The sequence below is a fragment of the Sinocyclocheilus anshuiensis genome, unplaced genomic scaffold (assembly GCF_001515605.1).
Source record: "Sinocyclocheilus anshuiensis isolate Anshui unplaced genomic scaffold, SAMN03320099.WGS_v1.1 scaffold1170, whole genome shotgun sequence".
NCBI classification, from domain to species: domain Eukaryota; kingdom Metazoa; phylum Chordata; class Actinopteri; order Cypriniformes; family Cyprinidae; genus Sinocyclocheilus; species Sinocyclocheilus anshuiensis.
In genome coordinates, this window is record NW_015538055.1 from 2,917,128 (window position 1) to 2,935,850 (window position 18,723).

Genomic DNA, 18,723 nt, shown 5'->3' on the forward strand with positions numbered 1-18,723 from the left:
TATTTCTAATTTAAATAGTTTACAATTAAATATATCTATCTACATGTACACACACACACCTACACATATACATAAAATTAGATCTGACAAATTTAATTTCAAACAATACAAGACCACCATAATACTAACAATATTGCAAAAAAATCCAATTTGTAAGATTTGCAAAAAAAAAAAAAAGATTTACATAAAAACTGAAGACTACGTATGAAAAATTACTTGATCAGATCAGACCCCTTAATTAGTTTAAAATAAAAATGAGCTTGTTTCTTACCAGAGCTGTCACTTCTTCGTTTGCTATTCCTTTTCTCCGCTTCGGCTGGAGACATCGTATGACGTCCGAAATCCCCTCCAGGAACACAGGAGGCACCCGAGGGCACCCCTCCGCCGAGGCTCGGTGTGCTTGCACAGAGGCTGGGGCCTCCGGGGCCCATGTCTGAAGAGCCTGAATCAGTGGCCGAGACCCCCAGTCCTAGACGGGCGCTGGCCGGAGAGACGCTGGCCGTCTGCGGTATGTGCCATCCGGTCTGCTGCGGTTGGGGTACATGATGATGATGATGCTGCTGCTGGGACATGGGCAGCCCTCGCTGATGCCCGTGTCCCCCAAATAGTCCCTCATCCTCACCTGGGTAACCGCTCACGATGCAGGTAGAAGAAGGAGAGGAGGTGGAGAGGTCAGGGTACGAGGAGAGGTGCTCAGAGCGTCCGTGAAGGGCAAAGGCGGGGTGCAGGGCCTGCGGAGGGGCGTGAGGGCTGCGCAAACAGCCAAACAGCGTGTGATCCATCGCATGCATGAAACCAGCTGCTAGTGGAATAAAAACCACAAGAAAACTTCCCAAAGACAAAAACAAAACAGCAGAAACACAAAACGCTCCGTTGATTCTCACTTCAAACAGTGTCTCCTTAAAAAAGAGGAAAATGAAGGAAAAAGAAAAATAGTGTGTCTGTACACGTGTGTGTGATAATCCCATGCACGTTGCGATCGAGAGTTGCCAGGCAGCGCGGCTAAACAGCAGCAGCAGCTGATGATGATGAGGAGAGCTGGATCTCAGTTGACAGTCTAGCGCAGACTGCGGCCCTGCTGAGAGGGAAAGGTGCTTCCTAACAGTGGCCGGGCTTTTGGGCAATGGGCTGGGACTGAAGGAGGGGTGGTAGATGTTATAAATAGGGCCGTAACATGAGAGGGAGGCTGGGTCACAGAACCCCGCCACAACTGTCCACTGAAGCGAGCCAGTCCAGCCCTGCAGCTCCATACATCTAAAACATGCCAGAAAATAACAGGCAGAGTTTCAGTTTGGCCCTTTTTAATCTCTCTTGTGATTTGTGTTCAAAACTATGACTTTTTCCTCTGGTCCCAAAAGACAAAAGTCAGATTGGTTGAGTAGGTCGGAGCAACTGAGAGGGGTTAAAAGTGTTAATGGGTTGTTGATCTTCAGCACTTTCTCCTCTGTTATGAGAATGATTTAGAGGACAGGAGCTCAGGGGTAAAAGCCACTAAGCAGTAGATCTTCTTCTATTGGAAGTATAACTGTTCAAAAAGTTCTGCCATACTTTTTGTGCAGTTCATCGACAACCATCTACAACCTCAACAAAGTACAAATGCATGATTTTTTTTAAAAGCTGCTTCTCATGTTTTTTTATAATACTGAAGTCGAAAATTTTCTACTTTATTAATTTCTGAATAATTATAATTAAATTGTAATTATTTCAAAATGAATGAAGTAGAAAACTGTGATGGACTAATCAACATCATGTTAATGTACATTCTGTTCCAAAAGTCTGGGGTCTGTAACATTTTTTTATCACCAAAATCAGCATTTATTTGATCAAAAATACAACGTGAAATATTGTAACAATTTAAAATATCTTAATATATTTTAAAATGTGATGACATCTGAAAAGTGCAATATTTTGTAACATTAAAAAAGTAACATTAAAATATTCTGTAACAATAAAAGCATTCATCTTTATTCAGCTTTAAAAAAAATCTTGCTGATAAGCTGAGAATGGTAGTGTACACTGAAAAGCAATATTTTTTGAAGGTGTAAGTAAAACAGAGATTATTGGAGTTTGTTTTACAAGAAAATAATTTTCTTCTTCTTCTATTACTTGCAATTTTTAATTGTTAGTGAAATTTACTAGCAATTTTTGAGTGAAAATAGTTTCAGCACCAATTGCATAATATAATAATATAATTGTATTATAAAAACAACAGTATTATTTTACATATATATTTAAATTATTATAACACGTATATATTATTATTCTAATACATTATAATTAAATATATTCAAATATTACATATAATCTCTCAATTACTGAGGTCATAAAAACTGCAGCTACATGCATAATAATCAGAATGATTAGCTAAATTTACTTCAAAATGTATATAGGTTCAAAAATCATAATGTTTTATGTGCAGTGTATACACACATGTATATACCCAACGATATATCCCATATAAATTCAACAACTTCCCACTAAAATGAATAAAAGATTCTTTATGGAATATACATTAGCGGTAATTCGCGGTCATGGTAGTGTATCATTGCTTTAATCAGAGTAACAGCGCTCATCGCGGCCCGCACTGCTCCTGCTGAACTAACAGCATCGCCATTCAAGACGTCCCAAAGGTTTCACCCACAGCGACAGATGCGGTGCAACGGCACACAGAGCAGGGCCTTTCTATGCTCCTGGGTAAAAGAGGGAGAGGAAATCAGATGCCTTGCTGGGGGAAATAGCTTTAGCAGATGGGGAAAAGAGTGTGGAGTCAGGGCCTTATTTAGAGAGAGAGATGGTCATTCTCATCTCTCAAAGCACCATGTCACACCGCCGATGTCTCGGGTGAGTAAAACAAATTCTCTGTTTGTCCTGCTTATTAGTCAGATTATCAGGATGGATCTGGATGCTGTTCACACAAGGTTTGTTTTCATAAGCGGTTTCTCTCTTTCACTATCCGTCATGCCCTCTTGCTCACAGCGGTGCCCTGTGGCATGATTTACTGAGGCCTGATCAGATCTCACACGAAGCAGCTTTTTTTTTTTTTCACTTTTGAGGTGACAAATAGAAAACAGTTGCATAGGAAGACACATAATAGAAGGAAAGAGAGAGAGAGCATGAGACAAAAAATTAAACATACATTACATTACCAACAGTGCGACACAAATCAGTGGAGTACTTCAGCAGCTTCTACAGGCTTCTACAACCTATAAAACATACATTTCAAGTATTAGAGGTGACAATAGATTCACATAACTAATATGATTCATTTCATTTTTCCAGTTAAAAATAATAACAAGATGTGTTAATTAATTTGTATAGTTTAAATAACTTTTTTTTTTCATTCTTGGTCTGTAACATTACATTTCAAATGCCTTTGAACAAAATATGAACTAAATAAATAAATACAATTTATTAATAAATATTCCAAATAAATGATTCAGTATTCAGTATTCAGTAGTTCTCTGGGTTCTACTCTCTTCCCAAAACACAGAAGTCAAAATCTAATTAAATGCATTTATAGAGAGAACACAGTTATATATAAAGTTATATGAGGTTATATAAAGAACAAACACAGATTCAATATTGAAAATATCAACCTTAAACTAAATATGCAATAATGAAATAATATAATGACCTGCATAATTTTAATATCACCCAATATTTTTTTGGTTCAACTTTAAGGAAAAGTGTATCTTACGTCCAGTAAAAAAAAAAAAAAAGTATTTAGTATTTTAATTAACTTTTTGCATTCACTAGTTCATTTACAGTAAATGTTCCTACAGTGTGATCAATAAATTTTTAAACATTTACATACACACACATATATATATATATATATATATATATATACACACACACACACACACACACACATATATATATACATATATATATATATATATACTCTATATACATATTCTATGTCTCTATTGAATCTATTTAGTCTCTCTAATTAACATAAAGCTTAATGCATGATAATTATATAATTAATATAATGCTTTTATAATGCATAAAATAATTGCTTCCATAAATGACTTTTTAAATAGCTGTAGATAGTGTATTTCAACTACTATAATTTGACTACTCATATGCATTTCTCCAGCACTACACAAATTATGCAACAACAAAAAAATACAAGACAGAACACCAGCTTTACAGTAAAACATTCATCTCTGCAGGATAAAAGATTAAAGGATAAAAGATTTATCAAAGATTTACAAACAGCTGAAATGAAAGGACGATGGAAAAGTCATATTTGCATCTGTTCTACAAACTGAAGAGTACCTAGAATTAAAAGCAGACTTCGAGAGCATGTAAATATCAGATGGAAAACAGTCATCCAGTCTGGGTTTTCTTGAACTATGGACTTTTTCCATTTCAATTCAATTTCACACATCCACAATTTTCTTATTGTTGCACCCATGACTGCTGTACATACATTTTTCTTGTTGTTGCTATTTAAAGTACTTGCACAAAACATCTGACTAAACAATAATCATATTTCTAAACTGCACGGTGACATCCTTCTTTTATACAGGCAAACATAAAATGTTCATACTGTGAAATAAAACTTGAAGTCTTTAAAAAAAAAAATCAGTAGCATTCTTCAAACATTTACTGGCTCTCATAAGTGTTGGATTCATGTCAAGTTTATCTCAATCTCAAACGGCAGCAGTACAATGCAAATAGCTTAGATTGTACGAACAGGATTGATTACGTGGAATCACAGTTACAGTGCTATAGAGCTCTGAAATATTTGATGTCTTGTAAAAAACTCAAAAAACATCTGTTGGACAGTTTTGCCACACTGCCGTCCTGTGAACTGACATGATTCTCATTTAAATCATTCAGTCCCGATAAAGTATCACAAAGAAGTCTGTCCTCTATCAATTAAAAACAAGTGTTTGCTAGGTTGTTGTCCAGTTTAAATTTTGTATTCTCCAGTTTATTTTTATTTATTTTTTTTTGAGTTTTGAGTTATGTACTTTTTTTTTTTTTTTGCAAATCTTACAAATTGGATTTGTTTTTGCAATATTGTTAGTATTATGGTGGTCTTTTTTTTTTTAAGATTTTGAACTAAATTAAAATGATAATTAAATATATAAGGTACTTTTATACCCCTACCTTTGATGAAAATCATATAAATATTTCTGATTTCATTTAATTAAATTTGATTTCAAATATCTTTTTATAAATATTTTTATTTAAATTTAATTAACTTACAAATGCAATATTCGATTGTTTTCTGTGCCTCTCTAAAGTGTCCTTGAGAACACAACAAAAGCTCATGAGAAAAAACAAATCTGGTACTTTTATACCCCTATAGCTTTTGTTGGAAATCATACAAATATTTTAATTAAAATGGAATTTAAATATCTTTTTCTTATAAATAAATAAATAAATACAAGTAATAAAGAATAATTCTGAGATTATAATTATCTGGGCCTCTTTTAAATCTTCTCGAGTAGTCCTAGAGTGCCCTAAAAAATATGATACTTTTATAACTCTAGCTTTTGTTGAAAATCATACAAATATTTGTTTTTATTTAATGAAATATGAATTCAAATATCTTATTTATGAATGTTTATTTAATTTAATTTAAATGTAACAAGCAATTAACTAATTAAATTAGCTGTTAAATTAACAAGCAACCTTTATAAATAGCAGACACACACACACACAAGCAATTGGGATGCGCGCTGACGTTGTCTACTAAACCCAGCAGCAGCCACGGATTTCACTGCAGCATTATGAATGTGTCCTCAGAGATGATCTGGGAGGTGTGCTTTACACACTGACTGAACGCAGTAAAAAGCCTCCATGCTATTCCTTGTGTTGGTGGTACAATTTGTGTTTAATAAATCACAAAAGTATTTGACTGTAAAGTCCGACTCTCTCTGCTGTTTGTCACACGCTCCAATTAGTTTTGTCGCGCCCACCAGCTTCTCCGGCCACAAACGGTTCTGAAGACTCTAACAGCCAAATACATCACAAAGTCTTTTGTACCCCCCGGTCCACCATACTGTTTTAATAAATCCTTTCATTTCAAAAAGTGAAGTCAACATTTTATGATTTAATAGCTTCCTTCTCGCTGTCGGTGCCGATGACGAAGGCCAAATCCCAGAGTGCTGGAGACTCCCTGTCCTTAATAGGGGGCTTGGGAGGTTTCTTCCTATAGCGGACTAATGGATTCTCAATGTGAGGGTAGAACTTCATCAGGAAAACCCACATGTGATGTTGGACTCTCTCTTTATACGCTATTCCAAGGTTTATGTGGCATTCAAGTTGAAGTATGATGGCCATTAATCTATAGCTTTTGTCTTTAGATCCTCATCAACCACTATTAATTAGACAGACTGTGTTTAATATGTAAATGGCCTTGCTGACCTCTACTTGTGTGTTATTGGTGTGAACTGCCCGGTTACACTCATGGAGCTAATGAAGGATCCAAAAGTCTAAGAATAATGAAAATCTGAGATTTTTTTTTTTTTAAGCTGGAAATAACATTTCATTTTTTTTTTTTATTCTGAGACCTATAAAAACCAAGAAAAATCATTATTTAGTTATTACGTTTCTGCACTATTTTTAGGTCACTAATCAAATATGCTGCTCATTAAAGAAAAAGGGTGCATAGGCTACTAAATAAATAACAATAATTTTAAATTTAAATTTGTGCTCAAACTACTATGCAGATTTTAATATTAATATTTAAAATAATGCAAACAAATCTATTTTTTTTCTTCTAGTGGCTTTAGACATTGTTCCTCAATGTATATGAAACTTTAGATACAAAGATATTGAGAAATTACATGACATAATCATAACACTTCATTAACCCATATTTAAATTATTTTTTTATTTAATTATAATAAAGTATAATTGAATTCAATATTTAAAAATGTATTTAATTACTTGTAGTAATAATAATTGAATAAATAATGAAGTATTTAATTCAATTATATTTTATTATATTCATAAAATTGTTTAATAAAAAAATCGATTTTATTATTTTGATAAAAAAATATAGTGCCTCACACATCCAAATCATTCGTAGGTGTATGGGATAAAAGCAGAATATAGTAGTAGAACATAAATAAATCCCACACACTACTCAAACTTGAATGATCATAAAACGTTTTTTTTTTTTTATCTGCTTCCCTCTTTCGATACTGAAAAAAAAACGAATAATAATGTTAGATACTTTAGATGTGGTGATGCAAGTCTGAGTGGTGTGCAGAATTGTTATATTTTATAATTAAATTCTAAAATGTAAATGTGGGTTTATGAAGTGTAATAATATTAATTATTACATTGTTAAATAAATGTAATATTTAATTAATTAAATCTATCAATAGAGCATATTATCTCCTTTTAATAATTTCATGTTAATTTAATTTAATAATTTCATAATCTCCTTTTAATCATTTCATTCATTTTATCAAATTTTTTTTTTTTTAATGCAATAAATGATAAAGGTTTGTGTACAAATGTATAAATGTTTTGTGAATTTCTTCGGTTGTCAGCAACCGTTTTATTTTTAAGCAGCATAAAATATGCAAAATATCAAAAAATACAGCATAATTATGTTTGTCCCCAGTGGTGGACATGCTACCACTAAACGCCTCTTTGGTATGGCAAACATAATTTCCATTAAACAGACGCGCATCACCCGTCAGGACAGAGACAAGCTAAAATAGCTGGTTTGGTTATCAATCATATTGTGATCCATCCCAGCAGAACTCACTGACCCATGCATATTTTGTCCTCACTGGGGTCAAACACACACACGCACACACAGGAGTTCTCAAGGGAGGCATTACTCTGGCTGTTCTTGCCTGAGAGTGGGAAGTGGAGCTCTTGAGCATTTCCCCATTTTTCTGCAGGACAATCCCATCATCCTCTAATCAAGCCTGCGGTTTAATATTCAGCTCCAACTCGATCCCATCTCCATCCTTGGGCAAGGGTTGTGACGCAGGCTCATGACAATAGAAGGATATTGAAACACTTCGGCATCCACTTGAAAGTCCCGATCACTCCTGCCAGATCAGTCAGTGCTGAGCTTGTGTCTCCTCAGACGGCGTTCTGCAAAGGCATGTCAAAGTGGGTTGGCAAATGCGTGCCTGGCTGCTTAACATTAAAAGAATAGGTCACTTTAAAACACTGAAAGAAAATACTGTCATTATTTACTCACCCTCATCCAAACCTGTATGCTGTTAATTTTTCTGGAACACAAATGGAGAAATTTTGAGTTCCAAAAATAAAAAAATAAAATTTGACTATAACATTTCAAATGACCACAAATATTAATTCATTTTCAACAAAGTTTTAAAGTGTTTTTGTCCTATATAGAGCTTGACAGACGTTGCATGGAATCTTTTGGGGTTTTTAGACCGCTTGATGCCAAAGCATCCTTTATAATATATAAAAGCTGCTATATATTTTATGTATTTATATATACTATATAGAGAAATAAGTAATATTAGATGTATAAACCTGGAAAGACACCTTTTCAACAATAAATAAATGCACAATAAATAAAGCAAGAAAGAAAAGTTAGAAAGCAAAATGAAACAGCAATATTATCAAATTATAAATGTTAAAAAAAACGAGAATGCATTAAATTGATCAGTGGCAGTAAAGACATTTCTATTTCAAATAAATGCTGAAAATATTGATATAAGAAGAAATGTTCGAACAAAATCAGCATATTAGAATGATTTCTGAAGGATCATGTGACACTGAAGACTGGAGTAATGATGCCGAAAATTCAGCTTTGCATCACAGGAATAAATTATATTTTAAAATATATTATTGCCTGAGAGTGGGAAGTGGAGCTCTTGAGCATTTCCCCATTTTGCTGCAGGACAATTCCATCATCCTCTAATCAAGCCTGCGGTTTAATATTCAGCTCCAACTCGATCCCATCTCCATCCTTGGGCAAGGGTTGTGACGCAGGCTCATGACAATAGAAGGATATTGAAACACTTCGGCATCCACTTGAAAGTCCCGATCACTCCTGCCAGATCAGTCAGTGCTGAGCTTGTGTCTCCTCAGACGGCGTTCTGCAAAGGCATGTCAAAGTGGGTTGGCAAATGCGTGCCTGGCTGCTTAACATTAAAAGAATAGGTCACTTTAAAACACTGAAAGAAAATACTGTCATTATTTACTCACCCTCATCCAAACCTGTATGCTGTTAATTTTTCTGGAACACAAATGGAGAAATTTTGAGTTCCAAAAATAAAAAAATAAAATTTGACTATAACATTTCAAATGACCACAAATATTAATTCATTTTCAACAAAGTTTTAAAGTGTTTTTGTCCTATATAGAGCTTGACAGACGTTGCATGGAATCTTTTGGGGTTTTTAGACCGCTTGATGCCAAAGCATCCTTTATAATATATAAAAGCTGCTATATATTTTATGTATTTATATATACTATATAGAGAAATAAGTAATATTAGATGTATAAACCTGGAAAGACACCTTTTCAACAATAAATAAATGCACAATAAATAAAGCAAGAAAGAAAAGTTAGAAAGCAAAATGAAACAGCAATATTATCAAATTATAAATGTTAAAAAAAACGAGAATGCATTAAATTGATCAGTGGCAGTAAAGACATTTCTATTTCAAATAAATGCTGAAAATATTGATATAAGAAGAAATGTTCGAACAAAATCAGCATATTAGAATGATTTCTGAAGGATCATGTGACACTGAAGACTGGAGTAATGATGCCGAAAATTCAGCTTTGCATCACAGGAATAAATTATATTTTAAAATATATTAAAATAGAAAGCACTTATTTGAAATTGTAATAATATTTCACATAATTACTGTTTTACTGTATTTTAGCTCAAATAAATGCAGCCTTGGTAGACTTCTTTCAAAGACTTCTTTTTATACAGTTTTTTATTTATTTATTTGACATTCAAATTATTAGCCTGGACCCTAGTTTGAAATGAAATCGACATACATATGAGCACACTGTGGATTAGCAGTAAGATTCATGATCTCTTTCATCCATGATCTCTGTAAGATACTGTGGGAAATATCAGTGAATCCTACTGAGTTTGCAATGCCACTCTGATTACGCACATCGTAATAATATACAGAAAGATGAATCAGGCTCAACGTGTTGATGGCAAAATGATTCAAAATGCCATGTTGCTGTAATAAAAAAAGACATGATTTTGAAGATTAGTATTAGCAAATACTCAGAACCATTAAAAATCCAGTGATTTCAGCACCCTTTGCTTCACATTACTATCAGTCGCACCATCGCTTGCTCTGGCCCGAGTTTTTTTGACACATGATGAATCTCAGGCAAGTTTTACTGAGAGTATGAGGGTTACATAAGCAGGGAGGGAGAATGAATCGTAAGGTTTAAACGGAAGAGACAGATCCAGGTCCAGCCCCTATCCAGACCCTCTCCAGAGATTCATTAAAGACAGAGAGTGAGGGGAAGAAACATCCTGTTTGACCCAACATCTGCCTGCATGGCTGGTCCGAAAGAGTAACTGGGGATATTTGAGTGGACAAAAAGAAACTTTCTTATAATAGGTAATTTCCCTGCATATTGCAGATGTGGATGACCGTAGCTCACAAAAAATTCAATGGAACTTCACGTGAAGGAGACATCCTTCATTGTCAGGTCGCTTGGCCAAGTTTGAATACAATTCATGATTTAGGGAACAATAGGGAGTTTTGTCAGACAGACGGGGGTGTAGGATAACTTCTCACCGGAAAGCAAAGCGTAGGACGATCTCGAAGGGACGTGAGCGTGCTTCATTAGAACTGCATTATGAAACAATGAAACAAGATTCTCCACTTTCACTGGAATTTGGAAATTCGAACAGACATTTGCCAAGCATGTGTTAGTCCTCTTTCCAAGGCAGAACAAAGCAGGAAAAATCAAAACTCTGGATTCCAAGACATTTTCACATGGAGTCAACCGCACGTGGACATAGCGGAAATGCTAGGGATCACAAAGAGTGTGTAAAAACACTCACCCAAAAGCCAGGAGCAGCTATAAAGAGACTCCTAGAAAGCATGGGGTGTAAATTTGAGCCCACGAGGGCAGGTTGTTGAGTCACTAGCTACTAAAACTACTTTATTTTTATTTATTTTGTTGAAAGAAATTAATACCTTTTATTCAGCAAGGACACGTTCAATTGATAAAGAGTGACAAACATTGCTTTTCTAATGTTAAAATATTTCTATTTCACAATAAATCCTGAAAAAATCCACAAAAATATTGAGCAGAACTCTAGGAGCTTGTTTCCGCCACATGGTAAACTCCGAGTCAGAATCGCAAGATACAAATCCAGAATTTGCGAGTTTTATATATAAACTTGCAATTATGAGGAAAAAAAGTCAGAATTGAGAGGTTAACTTGCAAATCTGAGAAGAAAAGTTGAAATTGTGAGATTAAAAAGTGTGAGATAAAATGTTGCGATTACCTTTTTTATATTTTATTCTGTGGCAGAAACAAAAAAAAATCTGAATTGCAAGATCTAAACTCTGAATTCAGAGGAAAAATAAGTCAGAATTGCAAGATGTAAACAGAATTCTGGAAAAAAAAGTCAGAATTGTGAGATATGAACTCAAAATTGCAAGATGTAAACTCGGATTTCTGAATTTACATCTTGCATTTCTGAATTGCAAGTTTGTTTCTTTTTTTCTCTCAGAATTGCAAGGGGAAAAAAGTCAGAATTGTGATCTAAAAAGACCTTTTTTATTTTTTTAGAAAGGGGCTTTCTAATCTCTAGTTTTTATCAAATATATTGTATTTTAGATACTTTTCTTTCAATAAAAAGTCAAAAAAAGTGTTACAAAAAAGTTGTTCTTCTCACATTTCCTTTCTCACAGAATGCCAGTCTTGAATTTAGCAGATTCTCCCATCTCAATCTGGTGTTCTGTTCCTGAGAGCAACAAACTGTGCTGACAGCGTCACAAATCAAGCAGATGAATTATTTACTGCACTCTCACACTTTCACATCAGTCACAGAGCGCACAAAGGCAAATCCTGTTGCTGTGTAATCAAGACATCATTATCCTTCCACCTTCATAAATAAACAGTTTAAAAAGACGGGCGGAAGCAGATAATGAACGTGTCTCTGAGTGTGTGCGCATATCGAAGTTCGCCAAGACACGAAGGCCTCTGAATCCCTCAATGCTTTTGCCACAGTTGTGGCGTATTGTGTAAATAATGTTGATCAAACGCCCCACACTGTGCTATTTTCTCTCTAAATGAAGTGTATCACATTTATCGAGCCTTTTGATTAGTCTAAATAAAATGGGCTTATCACGGATTGAGCTATAGTTTTGCATTTATCATCGCAGATAAACACCTGGCAAAGGCCAGATGCAAACCTGCACCTCCAAAATGAGCACCACAACTCAATGTACGCTGACCACTACGTCACGACTCCAACAACAGACAAGAGACTCACAATGCTGTCATAAACGACTACTGATCTGATTCTTTAAAACAGACCTCCGCAACTCAAACAGAATTCCCTCTAACAAACTTGGGCTGAAAAAAAACAGCATCCTTTCCAACTCAGATAATATCCTAAAGGACAAAAACCTAAATTATTGGCTTTGACATTGCGGAGAGGGAGCGTAAGCTTCTGAGGTTAAGGCAGGGAAAGCGGCCGAGCATGTCTTGTGTTTTACAGTCCGTACTGTATGTTTCTCTCACAGTTTGAATTTATTTTAGTTTCTCAATAGCAGGACATAAATCACTCCTGTCTTACCCTCTCTCACTGTATTTGTGCATTGCTTCTCACTCTCTTTCTTTTATACCATCCTGTCTTCTTTTTCCAGTATGTTCTCTGTAAAAATAAATAAATAAAGATTTTTAAAAATCCTGTTAAAATTACAGTAGAAATCTGGTGACAAAAATAGAATTTAAGCACAAATTAATTAATTTATCTACTTAAATTTGCTTTGTACGTTATTGTCAAAATAAAAGGCCACATAATGATTTCAAAATACAGAAATGCAATAAACATCAACCAGACATCTTAAAATGTAACATAAAACTATATATATCTCCATACAAAAAAGTAAAATAATAAAAATAATTTATTTTTAAAATTACACTTATTTGAATTTTTATTTATTTATATAATACATTTGTATTTGCATGACCAATGGAATAAATACATAATTATTATAATAAATAAAACTTTTTAAAATCCTGTTAAAATTACGGTAAAAATCTGGTGACAAAAACAGACTTTCCAAGCAGGAATGAATTCATTTAACAACCTACTTAAACTACTTACATCTGCTTAGTATATTAACATTTACTTATATAACCTCTATAACATAAGTGGTAAAATAAAAAGCCACATAATGATTTAAAGTCATTATAACTGGCTTTATGAACATTAAACAATGCAATAAACATCAAATAAGTAAAAATGTATAACAAAACACCGTGATGCATAAAATGATGCGCATAAATCATATGCTAATTTGTTTGTTTACAAAAAAAATACAAGTTACAAAAAAAATACAAATATTTAAACAATATTTTACTCTAAACAAACAATAATGGTCATGTTGAATATTCTTCTTCATTTATGTAATACGTTTTTTACCATAAATTATGATAATTCATACTTTTCACTACCGAGACCAAAATTCTTACTGTATTTTACAATCAAATTACTTGTATCATCCTGTTAAATCAAATATAATTTTTACCGAATATGTTAAGTTAAATTTAAACAATTATAAACAAGCTATTTAGTGTAACATTTTTAGTGTAACTTTTATATATATATATATATATGTGTGTGTACTTTTTCTGTTAAAAGTAAAAACAAAGGGTCACTGATTGTCGAACTCGGTGTCCGTTCCCTCCAGGAAAGGCCCTGTTTTTCCTCATGAGGAAGAATTAGTCTCTCAGACATTACCACAGCCAGCCTGCGGTGTGCAGCTTTAGGGCGAGTGTTTCCCTGCTTCACCACAGTCTGTGGCCCCACGGGCCCCGTCCTGCCCTCTAATTAGATTACCCAACATTCCCAATTTCGTTGTGCTATGTGCTGAGCAGCCCTTACCTTTAGAGAGCTGTAATACAGGGTCTTAAAAAGAGGAAATGATCTAAGTGGCTGTCAGACAGGATTTTGTTACACCCGATGTGTGCTGACAAAAACACATCTGTGAAATCACAGGCGTCAGGATTTTAAAATGCTCGCTGAAATGGCGCTTCATGCCACACTGTGACTGAACAGTACGAAGAGACACCATTGGCAGGTTTTAGAACATACAATTTAAAAAATGTATTTTTTTTTTTTTCATATACAGTAATGAAAATCAGTGGAGTCCTGTGTTTTGGACCCCATTGACTTTCAAAAAACATTTGAAACTTTGTTCAAAATATATCTTTTTGTGTTTCACTAAATGAAGGAACATCACTTGGAATGTTGGAACTACATGAGGGTGAGTGAATCATGACAATGTTATTTTTAGGTGAACTAATACAGTTTTACAGATTATTTTAAGGAAAATCAGAGGAAACACAACCCTTAAAGGGATAATTCACCCAAAAATTACACTACGGCTACGTCATCCACTGGAATGCTACTCTCTCATGAACACGTGTACGACAGTTAGTGGAAGCTAGAGATTACGGTTTATAAAGTTTTAAATATGGATATTTTTCTTACACAAACGCATCACTTTGCTTCAGAAGGCCTTTATTAACCCCCCGGACCGTGTGGAGCACTTTTTATAATGGATAGACACACTTTTTTGGGCTTCAAAATCTCGACCCCCATTCACTGCTATAAAGCTTGGAAGAGCCAGGACATTTTTTATTATAACTCAGATTGTATTCATCTGAAAGAAGAACGTCATATACACCTAGGATGGCTTGAGGGTGAGTAAATCATGGGGTAATTTTCATTTTTGGGTGAACTATCCCTTTAATGTTGATGCCTTCATCATCAACTTGGCCTATAGGAAATGACAACTTGGAGTGAACTTTCAAACATGGCCAAAACAAACACAGCAAAGCCTTCACAAAATCAAATTTACACATGTCGGGCATGCAAATGATTCTCAAGTGAGTCTCTCTGATTTCACAGGATAGAGGTGCTGAATTTGAGTGATGTTCGGTCATTAATCATCTTTGCAAACCAGTAGGAGGCAACTGAACAGACCACAAGGCATGTTTGAGAGAAAGGTTCACCTCTCTTCATCTCACTCTGATACTCAAGTTTCATTCAGACACATCAAGCAAAAGATCATTCAGATTTGTATCAAAACTTATCGCCATTAATATAATTGAAACATAAATATACAAATAGTAAACAGTTTTGAACTGTGGTGCTGAAAAGTCCCAGTTTCTCCTCTTTACCTCCTCTTACACTAACGTTCAAAAGTTTGGGGTCGGTAAGATAAAAATACAGTAAAACAGTTACATTTTCCGTTTTCTATTGTAATATATTTTAAAATGTAATTTATTCCTGTGTTGGCAATGCTGAATTTTCAGCATCATTTTTCCAGTCTTCAGTGTCACATGATCCTTCAGAAATCTGCTGATTTGCTGCACAAGAAACATTTTGCTGTAAACAGTTGTGCTACTTAATATTTTTGTGGAATATTTTTTTTCAGGATTCTTTGATGAATATAAAGTTCAAAAGAACAGCATTTAATTGAAATATAAACAGTACAAATGTCTGTACTGTAACTTTTAATCAATTTAACGCATTCTTGCTGAATAAAAGTATTAAAGTAATTTCTTTAAAAACAATCTTACCCCAAATCTTTGAATGGTAGTGTATGGCAGTGTCTTTAAACTGTCCTATATACTAAAGGCAAAAAATAAATAAAAAGTTCATAGTTTCTATAAATATTATTAAGCATAAATAATAATATATAGCATGAAACACTTTGTAATGGATTCATATCTTGCCTAACAGTAATTATTTATTATAGTCATGCACCTGATTTGTTCTCTTGCAACAATACAGTCCATATGTCAATTCATCCATATGGAACCCTGTAAATGCTCAAATACATAACACAAAGGGGAACAAATAATAATAATAATAATAATAAATTACATTTGTGTTCATTTCTCTAAAAGATGATAATATAATTTGTAAATAAATAAATAAGTATTTAAAAACTTGTAATAAATTGTAAAAAAAAATACTGTAATAAAAACTGGAAAAAAATAGAAGTCATTAGTCATCTCAGATTTTTGGACCTGGGGGTCTTCTTTTTCTAAGATGCTATAGAAAACAGTTCCTCAAAACAAAAGGGAAGAATTTGTCTTCTTGGTTTTACAATCCTCGAAAGTTCCAGCTCTATGAGACGAGCCAGAAAAAAAAAAAATCACCAGAAAATCTGCAAGCAAACCATAAGAAACTGATGAACGTCAAGAATGGAACAAAACCCTGCAGTAAACTTCATCTACACCGGCACCACATGCATTTTACATGGTGCAGCTCCGACAGATGAAAACCAGTGAAACCTCTCTCATGCATAAATATGGCGAGCGCTTACTTGACTGTTTCACAGCTGTTCCTGGTTAGCGGTTTTCTCAGAACGTTTCATGCAAACTCTCAGAGCTGTACGAGCAAATGAACATGAATCATATTGTCTAAAACTAATCCAGACATGCCATTGTACTGCAGCCTCAGAGGATGCTGGCATGTAACGGGTAAATCAGATAAATCAAACAGAAAAATACTTTATTTGGCTTTAATTTCTTTGACACATCCTTCCTAAACTTCAACAGTAGTAACTGGCTTTTTCAAAATTGATAATCAGCATATTAGAATGATTTCTGAAGGATCATGTGACACAGAAGACTGCAGTAATGGCTGCTGAAAATTCAGCTCTGCCATCACAGGAATAAATCAAACTTGAAAATATATTAATATAGATAAGTTATTTTAAAGGGGTCATCGGATGCCCATTTTACACAAGTTGATATGATTCTTTAGGGTCTTAATGAAAAGTCTGTATCATAGTTTGGTTAAAATTTCTCAATGGTAGTGTAAAAAACACCCTTTTTTACCCTGTCAAAATCAGCTCTGTTTTCAGCAAGCTGTTTTTTAGTCCATGTCGCTTTAAATGCTAATGAGCTCTGCTGACCACGCCCCTCTCTTCCGTGGGGTGACGAGCAGACTGTAAACTTCAGTGCGAAACTGGCTAACTAGCACATTATTAGGAAAGGCGATTTGCAAAGATTCTTAAAAAACTCTTAATACTCACTTCTTCTGTAGATGAAGCTGGATCACGAATGATTCGCGCAAACATAGACGCATTTAGGTAGATCGGGATCGGCGCATTCCCTTCAAAAACGAAAGAAACATTAATCCTCTGCTTCTTCAGCGGCTGAGATGTCGGGAGTAAATGACGACTGCTTTATTCATTATTACATCCAACAACAAAACACCTCAATCGCTTAATCGGACACATTCTTGTCTTCCCCCGCACCTGTCGACACAATGGCAACAAGCACCAGTGTTGCCAGATTGGATGGTCAATTTCCAGCCCAAAAGCTCACAAAAACCCGCCCAAAACTTTAACTGTCAAAATAATGTTATAGAATATGTATATCAAGGTTGATAAGGGCCATTTTAACTCCTTAAAACAAAATATTGATGACAAAATAGGCTAATATAAATTATAAATAAGATAAATTTCGCAGGTAAACGGATCAAATCGGGGCGAATAGCCCTCGTGATAAGTGCGGCTGTCGACGTTTACATCAGCACCAGCGCCTCTGCAGTGTGTGTGTGTGTGTGTGTGTGTGTAGTAACGTTATGATGACTGATTGGATGCAGTATACATACTTGGGCTTGTTTTGTTAAACAATTAGCCTATGCAATTTATATGTTTGAAAACCGCCAAGACCTTGCTATGGACATCATCCAAAAATACTGATATGGTCAATTCCCCTTTGTCCATGTAATCATAGTCAGAAGGATAAAGTGGATAAAGTATCCTCTCACTCTTGTTCCATCTTAAGTCTTTCCAGAAATGCCCATGACATGTTGCTGAACTTGCTGAACATTAATCCATCTCAGTCAAAACCTCAGACTTCAAACAGAGATCTGCTCTTGGTACCCCACTGGCAGCCAAAAATCCAACGCACTCACCTTCACATGTGCAGAAATTAGGAACGAATTAAACAGCTAAAAAAATTGAGTTTGCTTAAACGAGAAGGTGACAGAAACTTTGTTTGTTTGAATGAATGAAGCACCAAAGCGGTTGTATATTTTCACTAGAACTAAAATTGTAGAAATAACTCAAGACATGCTAAGATTGACTAAACAATGTCAAGTTAGAAAAAATTGGGGTTGTCGGCCATTCACGCCATGGAAACTAAAATGGCAAGAACAAGCTCCTGATTGGTCTGCCTGTAGAAAGCTTTCACATTGAGCCAACACTCAGACACAGGAAGTGACTTTAACAACCCGCCACAATTATCGCATGCTCATTGGAGAGGAAGCACAAGGCCATAATCAATTAGCAATCTGCGGTGAGCACAGGATAAAGAGTCAAGATGCAAATTTGGGGGCTCGTCCGGGATCATGTTTATGCTAAACTGGGGTTAAGCTACAAAAACTGCTACATTTATGAAATGTGGTCACCAGGGCTTTCCCAGTTGAGTGGGTGTAAAGACGGCCCACAGAACAAATTGGAGAGCTCATGATATGCATTATGTAGGGGAATTATGTAGGGA

At 34.7% G+C, this 18,723-nt stretch overlaps 1 protein-coding gene across 2 annotated transcripts in view; it reads right to left on the minus strand.

Annotated features, from left to right (window-relative positions):
• The window catches only part of LOC107683451 (homeobox protein MOX-2-like), a 13,956-nt gene extending 10,753 nt beyond the window's left edge, over window positions 1-3,203 (minus strand). Inside the window, exons 1-2 of one of the 2 annotated variants that reach the window (XM_016479506.1) lie at window positions 3,147-3,203; window positions 272-802 (exon numbers count right to left, since the gene is read on the minus strand). In XM_016479506.1, the coding sequence (XP_016334992.1) occupies window positions 272-791 (520 nt within the window). In that variant the 5' untranslated portion in view covers window positions 792-802; window positions 3,147-3,203. Of the gene's footprint in view, window positions 1-271; window positions 1,233-3,146 lie in introns of those variants that run through there. The other variant, XM_016479505.1, reaches the window with a different exon arrangement.
• Window positions 3,204-18,723: the final 15,520 nt, after the last annotated feature.